This window comes from Bos indicus, chromosome 1 (genome assembly GCF_029378745.1).
Source record: "Bos indicus isolate NIAB-ARS_2022 breed Sahiwal x Tharparkar chromosome 1, NIAB-ARS_B.indTharparkar_mat_pri_1.0, whole genome shotgun sequence".
Taxonomy (NCBI): domain Eukaryota; kingdom Metazoa; phylum Chordata; class Mammalia; order Artiodactyla; family Bovidae; genus Bos; species Bos indicus.
The window spans coordinates 43,848,642-43,866,419 of NC_091760.1; the positions used below are offsets into that span (position 1 = coordinate 43,848,642).

General features: G+C 39.3%; 2 protein-coding genes across 11 annotated transcripts in view; one reads left to right on the top strand and one right to left on the bottom strand.

Annotated features, from left to right (window-relative positions):
• ST3GAL6 (ST3 beta-galactoside alpha-2,3-sialyltransferase 6) overlaps positions 1-14,168 on the top strand; it is an 86,364-nt gene extending 72,196 nt beyond the window's left edge. For 7 of the 10 annotated variants that reach the window (XM_070786955.1, XM_070786982.1, XM_070786969.1 and 4 more), the window contains 6 exons: positions 2,751-2,846; positions 6,206-6,392; positions 6,495-6,632; positions 10,686-10,838; positions 11,998-13,125; positions 13,967-14,168. In XM_070786955.1, the coding sequence (XP_070643056.1) occupies positions 2,751-2,846; positions 6,206-6,392; positions 6,495-6,632; positions 10,686-10,838; positions 11,998-12,084 (661 nt within the window). In that variant the 3' untranslated portion in view covers positions 12,085-13,125; positions 13,967-14,168. Of the gene's footprint in view, positions 1-2,750; positions 2,847-6,205; positions 6,393-6,494; positions 6,633-8,354; positions 8,489-10,685; positions 10,839-11,997; positions 13,126-13,966 lie in introns of those variants that run through there. The other 3 variants (XM_070786986.1, XM_070786994.1, XM_070786999.1) reach the window with 3 other exon arrangements.
• The window catches only part of DCBLD2 (discoidin, CUB and LCCL domain containing 2), an 85,183-nt gene continuing 81,163 nt past the window's right edge, over positions 13,759-17,778 (bottom strand). The window contains exon 16 of the mRNA XM_019968390.2: positions 13,759-17,517. Coding sequence (XP_019823949.2) covers positions 17,048-17,517 — 470 coding nt within the window. The 3' untranslated portion in view covers positions 13,759-17,047. The remainder of the gene's footprint in view (positions 17,518-17,778) is intronic.

The following is a 17,778-nucleotide window of genomic DNA, read 5'->3' on the forward strand; positions in this document are numbered from 1 at the left end:
GTTTTTGTGCCAATACCATACTGTTTTGGTTTTTTGGTTACTATAGCGTTTTAGTATAGTCTGAAGTCAGGGAGCCGTATTTCTGCAGCTCTTATTTTTCTTTCTCAATATTGCTTTGGCTATCTTGAGAAAAAAGAATGAAACTGGAGTGGTCAACCTCCACATGAAAAGCACGTGAAAAGATACTCAACATCACTCATTATTAGAGAAATGCAAATCAAAACCACAGTGTGTTATCATCTCATGCTGGTCAGAATGGCTTTCATCAAAAAGTCTATAAACAATAAATGCTGGAGAGGATGTGGAGAAAAGGGAACATTCTTACACTGTTGGTGGGAATGCAAACTGGTATAGCTACTATGGAAAACAGTGTGGAGATTCCTTAAAAAGCTGAGAATAGAACTGCCACATGACCCAGCAAACCCACCCCTGGACATATACCCCGAGGAAACCAGAATTGAAAGAGACACATGTACTCCAGTGTTCATTAAGGAAAGGAAAGGAAAGTGAAGTCCCTCAGTCGTGTCCGACTCTTTGCGACCCCATGGACTGTAACCTACCAGGCTCCTTTGTCCATGGGATTTTCCAGGCAATAGTACTAGAATGGGTTGCCATTTCCTTCTCCAGTGGATCTTCCTGACCCAGAGATGGAACCCAGGTCTCCCGCATTGTGGACAGACGCTTTACCGTCTGAGCCCCCAGGGAAGTCCAAATGTTCATTGCAGTACTGTTTACTATAGCTGGTACGTGGAAGCAACCTAGATGTCCATTGGCAGATGAGTGCATAAGGAAGTTGTGGTGCATATACACAGTGGAGTAATACTCAGCTGTAAGAAGGAATGCATTTGAGTCAGTTCTAATGAGGTGGATGAAACTGGAGCCTATTATACAAAGTGAAGTGAGTCAGAAAGAGAAAAACAAATACTGTATATTAATGCATATATATGGAATCTAAAAAGATGATAATGATGATCCTACATGCAGGGCAGCAAAAGAGACACAGATGTAAAGAACAGACTTTTGGACTCTATGGGAGAAGGTGAGAGTGGGATGACCTGAGAGAAATAGCATTGAAACATGTATATTAACATGTGTAAAATAGATGACCAGTGCAAGTTTGATGCATGAAGCAGGGCACCCAAAGCCAGTGCTCTGGGACAACCCAGAGGGATAGGGTAAGGAGGGAGGTGGGAGGGGAGTTCAGGATAGAGGCCACATGTATATCCATGGCTGATTCATGTTGATGTATGGCAAAAACCATCAAAATATTGTAATTACACTCCAATTAAATATCTGTTTTCCAAAAGATTGTTTTGGCTATTTAGGGTCTTTTGTGTTTCCATACAAATTGTAAAACATTTTTGTTCTAATTCTGTGAAAAATGCTATTGGTAATTTGATAGGGACTGCATTGAATCTGTAGATTACTTTAGGTAGTGTAGTCATTTGCACAATATTGATTCTTCCAATCCAAGAACATGGCATATCCATCTGTGTGTGTCATCTTTGGTTTCCTTCATCAGAATCTTGTAGTTTTCTGGGCACAGGTCTTTATTTCTTTAGGTAGGTTTATTCCTAGGTAATTTATTCTTTTTGATGTGATGGTAAATGGGATTTTTTCCCCTTAATTTCTCTTTTCTGATTTTTCACTGTTAGTGTATAGAAATGCAAGAGATTTCTGCATGGTAATTTTGTATCTTTCAACTTGATCAGATTCATTAATGAGCTCTAGTAGTTTTTTGGTAGCATCTTTAGGATGTCCTATGTATAGTATCATGTCATCTGCAAGCAGTGATAGTTTTACTTCTTTTTCAATTTACATTCCTTTTATTTCTTTTTCTTCTCTGATTTCTGTGGCTAGGACTTGCAAAGCTATATTAATAGCTTTGTGTGGACATTCTTGTCTTGTTCCTGATCCTAGAGGAAATGCTTTCAGCTTTTTCTTTCTACCGTTGAGAATGATGTTTGCTGTGGGTTTGTCATATATGGCCTTTATTATGTTGAAGGCTAGGTCCTGTTGGCTGAGAGCTGAACAGTAGATGATCCACTGGCTGAAGCTAATACCTGCCAGCAACAGGAAGTTCCACCACATGTCCTACTTTAAAGCTCTTTGGCAGGAATACAGAGTAAACTTTTCATTTGTATACTGGCTAAGCTTTAAGGACCAGTACCTGTTTGGGGAACTGAAGTGAGCATGGGCGGATACAAAGAAGTCACACTTTGCCCACCAGGTTCTATACTGTCTGTCTCCACACTTACAATACATAGCCATAATTCAAAGCTGGCATCTCAGGGGAATGGGTAACGCTGATGGAAAATACATACACTTCTAGTATAGAACACACTTGTATCAATATTAACATGGAGAATCTTATGTTGAGGCATATTTTTGTAGTCCAGAGGCCTGGACTCAATCCTAATTCTACCTCTTTGGAGTATGACTTTGAAATGTTACCTAAACACTTTTTAAAAAATCTTTTCTTCTGTAAAATGGAAATATCAGTCTTACTTATCTCCATGGGTGGTTATGAGAAGCATAATGAAGGGATGTATGTGAACTGATAAGCATTAATAGTTGCTAACAATGATATAGTTCCTATGGAACATGATTTCTTGAGTCTTACTATATCCCTAGACCTGTGAGTTACAATTGATTCTTTTTCTGGGTTCCTCAAAGTATGAACAGGTTGTTGGAATCAGCCAGTTTTGTAAAAGATGTCTCAAGCTCTCACTTATCTATTTGTTCAACAGTGTGCCATGTAAGAAGTGTGTGGTGGTTGGTAATGGAGGAATTTTGAAGAATAAGACATTAGGAGAAAAAATTGACTCCTATGATGTAATAATAAGGTAAATATATTTTCTATTTGCTAACACAGAACTGTTTTAAAAGAACATAGTTTCCTGCTTTAGTATGACCTTTTTAAAAGGAAGTGGAGTTGCTTTAGTATGCTTAAGTACAGTACATATTACTCAAGTTGTTGGCTGGAGTAGACTTCGATTTCAGGTCATTCATTTAGCAAATATTTATGAAATCCCCTGAACATTCTGGGCACAGGTCTAGCCCCAGGGAGCTATTGCAGTGAATAAAAATAATGTTCTTCCTCCCTGTGAAGCTTACATTCTAATGGGAAGAAGAAAACAGTAATTAAGAAAAGAAATATAATAAATGTCATGTAAACAATCAAAACAGTTAAATCATCAAGAATGAATGAATGGTTGTTTTTGAATGGATGGCAGTGCTGAGGCAGAGACATCTTAAACTAGACCTAAGTGGCCATATGAAGACTAGGGAAGAGCAATACAGGCAGAGAAAATGCTGGCTGAAGGTCCTCCGGAAGGCATGACGCTGGGTTTGAGAGCAGCAAAAAGAAAACCAGTGAGGTTGGAAGGCAGCAGACTGGGGAGAGGGGTGCAATTGGCAGCTGAAGATGTAGTTAAGGAGTGGGCTTTGTAGGATTTTGTCAACTTGGATTTGGGCTCGTGTTTAAGTATAACAGAAAAGTTTTGAAAATCATTCAGCAAGAATGCAACTCTATCTGGTTATGTCTTTTTTTTTTTTAATTGTATTTATTTATGACTGCACTGGGTCCTTGTTGCTGCATGCAGGCTTTTTCTAGTTGCAGTGAGCAGGGCCTGCTCTCTAGTTGCGCTGCATGGGTTTCTCATTGAGATGGCTTCTCTTGTTGTGGAGCACAGGCTCTAAAGTGTGCGGGTTCAGCAGCTGGGACGCATGGGCTTAGTTGCCTCAGGGCATGTGGGATCTTCCAGAGCAGGGATCAAACCTGTGTCCACTGCATTGGCAGGCAGATCCTTAACCACTGGACCACCAGGGAAGCCCTGGTTTTTTCTTTAGAATATGCTGATGGTAGCATGGAGAATAAAACATGAAGGACAAAGGTGAAAATGAAAAGACCAGTTAGGTTGCTGCATTTGGATAGAGAATGGTGGCTTGCAATAGGATTGTCATGGCGGGGACAGAGATAAGGGACTAGATTGAGGCATGTATTAGAGTTACAGTTATCAGGATTTGCTTTTTATTGAATGTGAGCAGAGATGGGAATAAAGGAATGCAGGATACTTCCCAGGTTTTCAGCTTAATAGACTAGCTGGATAGTGGTACCATTCATTGAATTGGGGAAGACTAGGGTAGGAACAGGTTTAGGGGAGAATCAAGATTTTGGTATGAACATACCACGTTTGAGATGCTTATTAGATTTATAGTATATACATCAAGTAGGCAGTTAGATAAAGCGGTTAAATCTTATAAGTTGTATGTAAACCATGGACTGGGTGAGATTTCCCAGGAGCAGACAAAGAGGGCTCAGGACTGAGCTTTGAAGTACTGAAAGGTTGTGAAAGGAGTAAAGGAGCTGGAGAGGATCTGCTACTGAAGTAGGAAGAAAGTCAGGAAAACGTGGTCATAAACGCCAAGCCAGGTGATCATAAATGCCAGCCAGACAAAGAGGGCTCAGGACTGAGCTTTGAAGTACTCAAAACTTAAAGGTTGCAAAAGGAGTAAAGGAGCTGGAGAGGATTTGCCACTGAAGTAGGAAGAAAGTCAGGAAAAGGTGGTCATAAACGCCAAGCCAGCACAGTGTTTTAAGACAGGGAGGTTTCAACCATGACAGATGCTGGTGAGAGGTCCTGTAAGATGAGGACAGAGTTCACATTGGACTGCCAAGTTGAAGCTCACTGATACTCTTGACAGAAGACTTGGAGGCGTGGTGCTGGGGAGAAGCCCAAGTGGAGTGGTTTGAGGGAATGACAGGTGAGAAAGCAGAGAAACTAGTAAACTAGTATAAACAACTCTTTGGAGAAATTTCACTGTGGTGTTGAGACATAAGATGGTCACTGGAGATAATTCCAGACTCCTAAAGGAGATTTTCTGTTTTGTTTCCTTTTATAGATAGGAGATTCTAAAACATTAGTAAACTGATGGAAATGAATAAAGAGATTGGCATGGTAACGAGAGAGGGCATGGGGCCCAGAGCACAGTGTGGTTATCTCTGCAGTGGAAGGGAAAGTTGGGGTTGTGGTCACAGCTACCGAGAGTCCCATAGACCTAGTGGTGTGGTAATGAGAACATTTCCGTCTCTGTTTTCTTGTAGTAAAGGCTGAAGTCAGGTCATTCAGTGTGTATGTGTTGGGAATGGCTATGAACAGTCTTCTGAAGAGTGGGAAAACTTCCTGCTGGGCAATGCATTAGGGTGACCTGGCAGTGCTTGGGCGTTTTGCTGGGTTACAAGTTGCCGAGGGTTTCTGCATAGTATGGTCACCTCATTTTCTGGTGGTTATCCATTTTGAGGAAGCTGTGAAGATTTATCCACAAAACAATGTTCAAGGACTCACAGAATTCTTTGTAATTGTGTAAAATCTGCTTGCCTAGAACCACATCAGGCCCTTGTGGGAAAATGCCACTGGCAAGACATTATGAAAGTCATTTCAGGTGTTATTAAGGCTGCTTTATATTACATAGTGCCATAGGGTCAAACAGGATTTGTCTCCTGGGTGACATTATTTTGGCAACAAAGCATTCCTTTTCATACCACACTTTCATGATGTGTCATAAATAGTGCATGTCTAACCTTGGCTTATTTTGAACATCTGCAAACCCAACACTGGATCATTTGTAGTTCATTCACCCCAGCAGTAGTTACTCTTGGTTATGCTTAGGTATAAATATAGCAGTTTTGTTGTTCCTTTACTTCAGAGCACATCAATTCTGATGGGTCTTCAAATCACCTTAACTGTGACTCTTGCCTGTTAGTCACTTAGGCACACATCCATGTGCTCCATGATGGTGTAACCCTGGGCACGGAACTTTATCTCTATGGATGTCAGGGCCCTTACCTACAAACACAAGGGGTTTTATCGAGCTGTCCTCCAAGGTCTGTTTTGAGTATCCTGGGGTTTTATGTTCCCATTTGTTTCATTTTGTCTTCAGTTTTTCTGGAGGTAAGAATGAACTATTGGTGGCCCCACAGTTAATTTTCAAACACAAATGAATGTTTCTGCCTTTGATCAAGCAGCTGTTTCAGGAAGGGGAGTTATTTCCTTGGCTGTGAAAGACTTGGTGGATTGCCACGTGGCTTTAGAGCCCAGCTACGTGGCTGACGATGTTTGTCTGGCTCTGAAATCTGAGAACTGTGATGGAAATGACCCTGACTGCTCTTGGTCTACATGTCTTGTGTGTTTACTACCCACAGAATGAATAATGGTCCCGTTTTAGGACATGAAGAGGAAGTTGGGAGAAGAACTACCTTCCGACTTTTTTATCCAGAATCTGTTTTTTCAGATCCTAATCACAATGACCCTAATACTACGGTGATTCTCACTGCTTTTAAGCCGCTTGATTTAAAGTGGCTGTGGGAATTGTTGACAGGTGGAAAAATAGTAAGTTGGCAAAATCGATCTGTCTTCTGATTTCCTTTATTTTTTAATATTAAAAAAAAGACAACAACAAATTGTATTTTCTATATTCTTACTTTATTTCAGAGCCCTAATGGTTTTTGGAAGGAGCCAGCCTTAAATCTGATCTATAAACCTTATCAAATCAGAATATTAGATCCTTACATCACCAGAATGGCAGCTTACGAACTGCTTCATTTCCCAAAAGTATTTCCCAAAAATCAGGTATGTATTTTCCTTCACACAGTTTCAAACTAAAGACATTACTGCGGTGGAATAGAGGGTCCCTGGGAGTCTTAAAAACTGGGTGAGAATCACAACTCATGAGGTGACTTCTGAGGGCCACATCTGAGTTAGTGAGATTAGGTTATCTGTGGATTTTATCTGTATGTTGTTCAGGTTGCAAGGAAAACAGCCTTTTAAATGTAGTGTTTTTCCTGCTCTTGCAGGGCCCTTCTGGGGTCTCCTTTTAGATGTCCAAGTGGCCCATCTCTCATCGCCTCCTCTTCACTGCTCTGCAGGGAGGAGAGTATTGATGGGGGAAGGGGGAGGGGGTGTGTAGCGCTGATGGCCAGGCTGTGTGCAGACAGCAGGATTCTTTAATTCTTTTTAATTACAAGGAATCTCATTGACTTTGACTCTTGTATCCCTGTTTGTCTACATTCCCTAGGAAAAAAGTAGTTTAGATCCATACAGTGACAGGCTGTATTTTTCATCTGAAGCTTGAGTAAATGTGTAATGTGATATCTCAGCTGAAAGGAGGCTTTCCTTTTTGTAATTGGGGAAAATCCAAAGAAATAAACTTGTATTTTGTTCCTTTTCATTAGCACAATAAAAAATTCTGAAATATTACATGCTTAAACAGCTTTTACAAGGGAATATTTTTTTAAAAAGGAAATCATCCTTTTTTTCTCTGTATAATTCAGATTATCTCCCAAGCTCTTTTGCATTTTTTATATCCTTCTAGACTCTTGTCTGTGCATTTACAAACACAAATACTTTTTTTAAAGTTAATTTTATTGGATATAGTTGCTTTATAATGTTGTGTTAGTTTCTGCTGTACAGCAAAGTGAATCACGTATTCGTATGCCTATATCCCTTTCTTAGACTCCCTTCTCATTTAGGTCACCACAGAGCACTGAGCAGAGCTCCCTTGCTGTACAGTAGGTTCTCATTAGTTATCTCTGCCATACATAGTGCTACTAGAGTATATATGTCAATCCCGATCTCTCAATTCATCCCATCCCTCCTCTCTCCTTGGCATCTGTAAGTTTATCTGTGTCTCTATTTCTGTATAAGTTCATTATACCATTTTCCCAGAGTCTACATACAAGCAATATTTTTCTTTCTGAATTCCATCTGTGGGACAGTCTCTAGGTCCATCCATGTCTGCAAATGGCACTATTTCATTCCTTTTTACAGCTGAGTAGTATTCCACTGTGTATATGTACCACATTGTCTTTATCCATTTCTGTCAGTGGACATCTAGGCTGCTTCCATGTCCTGGATATTTTAAATAGTGCTGCAATGAACATTGAGGTGCATGTATCTTTTTGAACTATGGTTTTCTCCGGGTATACACCCAGGAGTGAGATTGCTGGGTTATATGGTAGTTCTGTTTTTAGTTTTTTAAGTAATCTGCATACTCCTTCTCCACCGTAGCTGTATCAATTTACATTTCCACCAAAGGTGGGAGGGTTGCCTTTTCTCTGCATCCTCTCCAGCATTTATTGTTTGCGTCAACTTTTGTCTATGCAGTTACAAACACAAGCACTTTTTTTGTTGTTGTAATTTGTGATTATACTATATTGTTCTGCTGTTTCTCCTCTCTAACTCTTCCCCTATTTACAGACCTTTAGTTTTCTAGCCAGCTTTTTTTCCTCTATAGGTAATGTAGAAATGCATGTGCTTATAGGGATTTTCTGCACACTTGTGTGATTTCTGTAGGAAAGACACCTGGAAATGGATTTCCGAAGTCAAAAAAGCATAAATGTTAAGTCCTGTCTTGCTAATTTTGAGGGGAAAGGACAGCTTCTGAATGTGTATTTTGTGAATTTTCAGCTCTTACTTTCCTAAGTGAGGTAAGATCAGATTTATCCCTTGATTTTTGCTTTAGGTAGTGCACAGGAAGCCTCTGGTCTTTCTTAGAGGTGGTACTAGAACTAGTTGTAAGTGCACTGAAATTCCACTAGGGCAGTGTCCGAGAAGCCAAGTGAGGGGCACAGCTGTATTTCAGAGGTCAACTGTGTCAGATGCCACAGAGACTGATGGGAACAAGTATAGGAAGAGGAAGAAAGCCCGATTGAACTGGGTGAAAGAGAAAGAACGTGGGACATGAGTGAATGGAGGCAAATCTTCAATGGAGTTTTGCTAGAAAAGAAAGCAGAGGAATGGCGGGAGACATAGGCTCAAGGAAGGGTTTTTTTGTTGTTGTTATGGCTTTTTAGATAGATATGTTTGTATGCTGAAGGGATGATTCATTAGAAATATTGATGATGAGACAAAGGGGATACTTGTAGAAGCAAAATTGTTGAGAAAAAAGATGGGGTAAAATGGAGCGCATGAGTGGAGAGGCTGGCTATGGGTAGAAACAGGGACAGCTCATCCACATAGGAGTGAACACTGAAAATATGGGTCAAGACAAAGGTAGATTTGGGATTGGGAAGATGATGTAGCTCTTGTCTGATCGATTCTGTTTTCTAAGAAAAATGAGGATTAAACTGGCAGTTTAAAGTAGGAAGGAAGTAGAGCTGTTGGATAGAAAGGTATGAGATTGTCATCTTGCAGAGTAGAAATGGAAGTTTACTGGGGGAGTATAACTGGATTGTTGGACATGACTGAATGCCCACTGGAGGTGGTCATAAATGTAACCTGTGACCAGTCAAGTATGCCGTTTTCTCTGACCTTAACCAGGGTTAAGATTCTGTCAGGGACAATATAGGTTCTGTGGGTGATGGGTGCTAAAGGAAATTGAAGGCCTACATAAGGGAATGACTATAATGGTGAATGGAAAACTCTAAGGTGTGAAGAAAGGAAAGAGTGACCTTGAAATGTGATGGCATCAGTGAGGTGGGATGACTCCTAGGTTTTTAACCCTACCATTAGCTTCCTTTCACAGCAGATGGAGAAGCTGTGGTGGAGTCACTAGTGTCAGGGGTAAAGAAAAACTTAGGTAAAAGGCTGTTAGGCTTTCAGACAAATTTGCTTCCTGGAGTTTACCTGATTTTATTATGCTGCTCTGATTTTTCCTGAAACCATAATAATCATATGTAATGTCCATGGGATCTGTAGGAAACATTTAATCAAAAGAAAATCTCCTTGAATTTTTGTGTTAAAAAAAAAAACTTAAGATATATTTTGTTTTCGCTTTTGAAGGCTACCCTATGAGAATTAAAGCTTAGAATGCCAAGACCCTTCAAACATCTATGATAGTACTTTTTAGGATATATGTACATGTGAAGGGGGTGTTTGGTTTCTTTTAGTTAAAATTTAAATTTATCAAGTTAAAAACAAAACTGAGTGTGACTTTACTATGTATATACATTTGGAATCTTTATTTTCTAGTCAGATCCTCACCTTGGCAGTTTGTTATTGAAGTTACTCGATTAAAGCCATCTTTCCCTAGAGCTGAATTATCAGCCTTATGAAACAGAACTATTTTCTGGCTAAATGATTTGAAGCCTTTTCGCATGATTCCGTGGGCTTCCCTGGTGGCTCAGAGGTTAAAGCGTCTGCCTGGAATTCGGGAGACCTGGGTTTGATCCCTGGGTCAGGAAGATCCCCTGGAGAAGGAAATGGCAACCCACTCCAGTATTCTTGCCTGGAGAATCCCATGGAGGGAGGAGCCTGGTGGGCTACAGTCCATGGGTCGCAAAGAGTCAGACACGACTGAGTGACTTTAGTGAATTAAGTGGTTCTTACATTTCATACATGGGTTTAATATGCTCAGGCTTTGCTTTTTCCACAAGTCGCCGGACTTGATGTGTTTTTTAAACAAGGCGGTACATCCTTTTCCTCAAGCCTTCATCTGATAGGTGTCTTCTGGACTAGTACTGCAGTTAGGTTTTACTTGAAAGACTTTCTAAGATTTCAACCAACACTTTATAGAGTCAGGATATTAACTTGGCACTTGAGCCTTGGGGCATGATGAAGGTTGAACTTAAGTTTTTGTCTCGATGAAATGCTCAGAAGATGCTGTAAGATGGATCACGGAAATAGGCTTTGGAAACAAGTACCTTGTGTGGACTTTTTTCCCTAAATTTTCATTTCCTCCCCCAGAAACCCAAACACCCAACCACAGGCATCATTGCCATTACACTGGCATTTCACATATGTCATGAAGTTCATCTTGCTGGCTTTAAGTACAACTTTTCTGACCTCAAGAGCCCTTTGCACTACTACGGGAACGCCACCATGTCTTTGATGAGTGAGGTAAGCTTGTATATTCCGCCATCTCACCCTGTCATTTTACTGAGGGAACAGGTTTTGAGAGGTTGATGGCTTAATAAGGGTTTACAGAGATAGCACGTGCTGAAATTAGGAGTGGGGTCCAGAGTTCGTACTACAGCAGCAGCTCCCAATCTGTTGGCCTCAGACCCTTGGAAGAATCTCATCAAACCGACATAGGGACCAAGCCTTACCTTAGATGCTGTATTTGATGCACGGTTTGAAAAGACAGAAACCTGTTGTTTGAGATATGACAAATTCACCTAAAAGCATGGCCGTGATCATGCTAATTATTTTTATGCAGTTTTTCAGTTAAGTAGATGGGAAGGTCTATAACTTTTTAACCTCATGAATGAATCATCATGGTCAGAAAAGTAGTAAACTTTTATACTAGATCATTTTTCTCTTGAATAGGGATTAATAATGGTAGATTTGATCCTTAAATTTTTACTGTGAATGGGAACGAATGTCCTATTTTCCTAATAGATTAGTGGCACAAGAGATAGGAGTTAAATATGACATGTACATTTTAACACTGAACAATAAATGATTTATTGTTAAGTATATGGATATATCCCATGAAATGAAACCAATCCCCTTAAATCCTCATCCCTAAATACTATGTAAGCTGAATACGTGGAATTATTCAGGTTAGATCTTGTCAATTTGGTTTCTAGATTTACACCATAATTCAGTAGACCAGGGTTGGGTTCTTTACTGGCTCAGAGGTTAAAGCGTCTGCCTGCAACGTGGGAGACCTGGGTTCTATCCCTGGGTCGGGAAGATTCCCTGGAGAAGGAAGTGGCAATCCACTCCAGTATTCTTGCCTGGAGAATCCCAAGGACGGAGGAGCCTGGTGGGCTACAGTCCATGGGGTCACAAAGAGTCGGACACGACTGAGTGACTTCACTTCAGCAGACCAGAAGATGATGTGAGGGAGCCTCTTAAGTGATGGTTTAAGTGGAAAGAGTGGGCTTTTAGGGAAGGCTCTGGCAAAAGAATGAGCAATGAAAAACAATAGACAACAAAAGTTCAAGTCCATGTCACTTGTTACTTGAGTTTTTTTTATATAGCATATTCCATTGCTGCCACTGTTAATATCTTCAGATTGGGATAGACGGTGACTTTCGTTTTTCTTCTTTAGAATGAATATCACAATGTGACTGCGGAGCAGCTCTTTCTGAAGGACATTATAGAAAAAAACTTTGTAACCGACTTGACCCAAGAGTAACCCTACAGACTCAGAAGATAATGCTAACAGTATTAGTTTTATTTTTATACTGCAATTTTTAGTTTATTTTTAAATATGTTGGATGTACTTGTCAAGAAATTATGTGTATTAAGTCTGTTGCTGCCTGGTGATTCATAACCACCAGCTTAATTTCTGTGAATATATTTAATTTATGGAAACCAAGATGTTAAGATATCAGGGAAAGTGAACTTTTCATTGCCTTGTTTAAAAATAAGCTAGTTTTCTGAGGTGTTTTTAACTATAGTTAGTTCATCTTAGACTTCTGAAGGGACGTTGACTTCCTAGTAAATAAGGGGGGGTTAGTTTCCTACAACAAATTTTGAATGTAACAGGACATTTTGCGAGGTTCATCTGGCTACTGTAAATTGGTAGGGAACTGGTGTGCAGCAGTTCCTTGATGTAGTGTACTGGACCCACTTCAAGTGTATAACTCTAGTTCCTTTTAGTTATATCTGAGGAACTGGACTGGAGTCTTAAACCAGACCTGAAGCGTGGATGGTTATGGAAATCTAAGATCATACTGGCTGAATTAAGCATTTTTCTCCTGCAGTTAAGTAAACAATGATTATGATCAGTAGTTTGGTAGAATGAAGATTTTTTTTTCTTTTTAAGTCAAAAGAAACAAGATAAACATGAAACTCTGGATAAGTAGATAACCAAAGACTGCAGTTCTTAAAGCCTGGTGACTTCATTATTTTAAAGAAATAAAGTTTATACAAAGAAGCTGAAGTAGGCAAGCTCAAGAAGGAGAAAATTTGTAAGCAGTATTTTTTGCCTGGCTTATTCATTCATTACATTTTCGAAGCTTATTTGAAGTAAAGTAAAAAAGACAAGACAAGAAACAAAGAAGACAAGAACGAGTAGACCTTTAGAAGAGTCAAGCTGTTTCTGGATTTCAGTGGCACTTTCATGACAAAACCAGCTGTCCACATGATTCAGTCACATCTTCAAATGGAAAGCTTACCTAGGGTGCACCAGAAAAGACTTGTGGGATGCAGACAAGCCAGTTGGACTAAAGTGGTGAGCCAGTCTCCCTTTTCACTTGAATGACTATAATCAATGGTTATGGGAAGGGAGGAGGACAGTGGGTGAAGAGAGCAGTAGAAGTTACATGGCTAGAATCAAAAGCTGTCAGAAGAGGTATGTGTAGAAAGAACTGGTATCACTGGGAGACAGTGATAATTATCACTGACAACCTGCCTCCCTAAAGAGGGTGTATAAATATTAGGTCAGAAACAGGAATAAATGACATACTTGAAAGTGGTGTTGGGGGAGAAAACTAGTAGCTGGTTGAACTCAGACCTACATGTTGAATATGGACTCTGTGCTGTTAATCCCAGCGTATGTTCACACATACCTCTCATTTGATCCTTCTGATAACTCAGGTGGAAAAGGCATAGCTGATCATCCCCTCATACCACACAGCCAGGGGCCACAGCTAGACTGTGGATGCTGCGTCTGGCTTCAGAAAGGATGGTGCTGGCTACAGAAAAAAGTCAAACACTAATGGTGGCATTTTCAAATGTTACTGTGAATACTATAACACTGGCCATAATATTTCTGGCTGATCTTAAAATTGAGGAATCTGGTATTTTGTATAGTACGGGAATTGTTACAAACCTCAAGGTTTAAGAAAAAAAAAAAGGAACAAGACACATATATACAATTTATTAAAAACACATGAACACATTAAAATCTCACTATTTATACAATCAAATTCTAGCAACATATACAAATATTGAGTGACTACAGTACATGCCGAGGTAAGAAAAGTACATTCTGGGAGAATATCACTGACACTCAAAGCCATTTTTATTTCCAATACGTATTTCAATATATGTTTTGTTTCTACCTTTCCCAGTGCCAAAAAAGAAGAGGAGGAGATGAGAAGAAGAAACTAGTTACAAGTTGGATTATATGAGAACTGGTGCCACAGTTGACCTAAAAATATCCAACTCTTACTTAGATATTGCAATTTAGGGATTTCAAGTTCAGAACCAAAAGGCAAAGCCAGTAGGTAATTTTTTTCTTTAAATAAACAGAACTTCACTGATTTCTCTTAAGAGGGTTGAAAAGCTTTTATTGTCCCACCTAATCTAGTTGTTCTTTCTAATCCTATTATCTGACATGGTGTTTTCCCATAACCCTCTTGCTCTCCAGGTAACAATTTGGAGCCCAGGGAAAGAGGTTCAAGCTTTATTACATTCCACAGAATTATGGCCACATGTATATTTAAATAAGCTCATTTTCTGCTCCCTCTTGTGGATGGGAGGGAGAAGGGCAAATGTATACATAACATATTTTCAATTACTGTATAAATCTTCTACTCGAACCATTTCAACAGCAAATAAACCCATTGTTCAATGCAAAGTGCAAATAGCGAAACGTGAACTTAAATAATTGGGCTAGACCCTGCATACACAATAGGATCTATTTAGATTTACAGCTTTTAATACAATATAAATCAGCATTCACAATATCTTACCTTTAACTGTGCTGGTTCCTAAGATCAAGTAACAGCGAAGTCAGTGTAATTTTATGAAACCTTAAGGGCCACATTTCCTGTACCACTGTCTGATTCTATTTTTATAACTGCATTAACAGGAAAAAATTTAACCCAGTAAGTCACAGTGACTTTTTTTTTTTTACATGTTTCAAGCAAAGAATAAAAAATCAAGGCAATTTTGTAAAAAAATGGTTACCTTCACATTTTCAGTTGTTACTTGATTGTCTCCAAAGCTGTATATATATCAGACATAGTAACGTTAAAAAAAAAAAATTGTAATATGAAAACGAATTAAAAAGTACAAACCAGAACAACCTTTTGTATCAGGCTCAGCTCAATTGGAAAGTAAAATATATAATAGTAGTTAAAAACTAGATATTTTATAAAAATTATTGGTAGTTCAGGGACAGCACAGTGGCAACATATGAATCAAGTCTTAAAACATGCATTATTTAAGAAAACATTTGCTTCTCAAAAAAAAAAAGTTCTATGGGAAAACAATCAGGTACGCACAATTAAAAATAGCAAGCATCTTTGGAAAAAAGAACTAGTTACTGAACTCATTTCTCTTAAAGCTTCAAATAGGCATATGATTTTAGAAAGTAGATTTTTGTATACTAAAGATGAATAAAAAAATAAAGCAATTGGTTTACTCTCTTCCCACCTGGAGGGGGATGACTATGTGCTTTACACATTCATACCTGTTTTAATAAAAGTTCAACATCTGTGCTTTTTGTTTCAAATATTTTGAAACAAAATGTGTATTGGTTTTTCAGTGAATAAAATTATGCCTCAAAAGTCTGTTGGAAAAAGGAAAAGCAACTGAAAATAAGACCAACAAAATCATACAACTAGAACGCAGGGAGGCTGTAGAATTTGGCAGTTCTGTTTTGGTTCAACGTTTTACAATACTGAAAGACTCATGGAAGCAAGCAAAATGAACACTGTACATAGTTGGTTAAATTTAGCAAATTCTGCCATCATCTGGCGGTACAGGCTAAAAGAAAAGACTAGAACCTGCTGGGGAAGTACATTTCAATATTAACTATAAACTAGGGGATGTAAAATTGATATATTTTAATTATATGGTTAGCTTCTCATATCATCTTACCAATCTGAAGACTTCTAAAGATGGTTTCTACACTAAGGCTAGTAAACTGCAGATGATTTCTATTTCAGTCATTTAGACTACTTCTGGGTGACCGAAGTTGCCCAGAGGTACCAAAAACAAGATAGGAATTTTCCTTTGCTAGGATGCTAAAACATTTGTTCCCTCTGTTCCCTGTGATACACGAGACTACTCACACCCCCGACCACATAGATGGCATAATCACACAGAGCCGAAAAATACATGCTGGGTTTGCATTTCTTACTGTGGGAAAATATTTATTTATTTCACTAAAAATAATAAATACCTTGAGATTCAAAGAGTCTGTATATAAAACCAAAACAATTTGGTTATTTTTGTGGAGGGGAGGTAATTTATACGATTCCTGAGGAATAATTTTGCCTTTCACGTTGAGAAATATTAAGTGGGTATTGTTTACAGTGTTCACGTTTACAAGTCCTTAACTTTTCACACTCTCCTAGGAAGAATCCCATTGCAAATAAAGTCTGGAGCAGAGGATCTCCTTTATAGCTTTTTTAATTTATAAAATTCCTGTTTCCGCATGAAGACACTAGGGGATCTAAATTAATGAGATTGATAGAGCAAGCATCACGCACTGAAAACACTCAGGCATTTATAACATGAGAATGGGGCAGGCCCCAAGGGCCCCAGGTGGAACAAGCCAGGGATGAGACCAGGTCATGTACTATGAAATGTTTACGTTCATTAGAGTGTCAGAAAGTGAAAAATCACTCTGCTCTCTACAGGTCAGTTTCCCAGCTACAGCTCTTCCTAAGGAAAAGATGGTTAAATATATAATGCTGCAATCAAAACCATGATTATATCAATATATATTTTTTAAATTCAGAAAGCAATACAGGAATAGAAGAGGAAGAAATCACAATAGTACCCACCTTTCACAAATTGCTGAATTTCAAGCCATTAGACATTTTAAGAACAGTACCATGCGTTATTGCCAAAAAGGCTTACAGAGCCATCTCGAGTTCATCAATGTACCTGCAGCATCAGTAATAAATACTCAGTGATTTTAAATTTCTTTGAAGTGCATAGTAGGGAGCCTTTTCTGTATAAAATAGTGTTTTACAGTAGTAACAAACAAGATGTTTGAAATTTCATAGGCAAGCAGTAACTGTGCCACAGTAACCCTTTTAAAGCAAGATGGTAAGATTAGTAGTTTTTTGTACCTCGGTCATCGCACTTCCCCTCAACCACATCCGTGACAGATATGTAATACGTTCTACCACTAATACAACAACAACAAAGGCCATGTGCTTTAAAATGACGCTTTGTAAAAAGCAGCATCACCTTCAAAGGACTTCTTTAAAAACGTCACATTCACCCTCCCTCCCTGCTTCTGACACCTCCTGCGTGCTCTGCGGCACCTGGTACACCAGTTCGTCCGGGGCGCTTGGGCCCGGCTTCCCACCTTTCGGGGTATCATACTGGGCCTGCGCCGAGGAGCAGCTGTCGGTCCTGGAGAGGAGAGTGTTGTATGTTCCCACTGAGGGGGGTGGTTGGTTCCCTGCAGCTTTGAAAGTGGAAGTTGAGGGCAGGCCAGCTGCAGCTGAGGGGTGCCCGGACATGTCCATGACGATTGGTGTTGCGTACTCAGGCCCGGTCACTGGCAGTGGTTCTGCATAGGCGTGGTAAACTTCTTGCATTGGGGAGCTGTAGGGATCGAGGTCAGCATACCCTGCTTCTTTTCCTTCTTCTGGTTTAAAGGTAGACCTCTGATGGAGGGGGCCCACAATTCCTCCCACAAGTGGCTGCGCATACTCTGGGTGTCGCAAAACACAAACAGAAGAGTTCTCTCATTAATGCCACAGGCTTACCCTGAAAACACACACATCTTTATGGCACCTGTGCTATCATGGAGACGGATGGATTTTCCTGTAAGAATCAACTTCAAAATTAAAAAAGATGTTATCTCAAGGTAGTATGTCAATGTGCCAGAAAGCTTCATTCATGGAATTCTGCATAAAGAGTGTATGTGTTCTTCAGATTTACAGATAACTATTTCATTCGAAAATAAATAGTC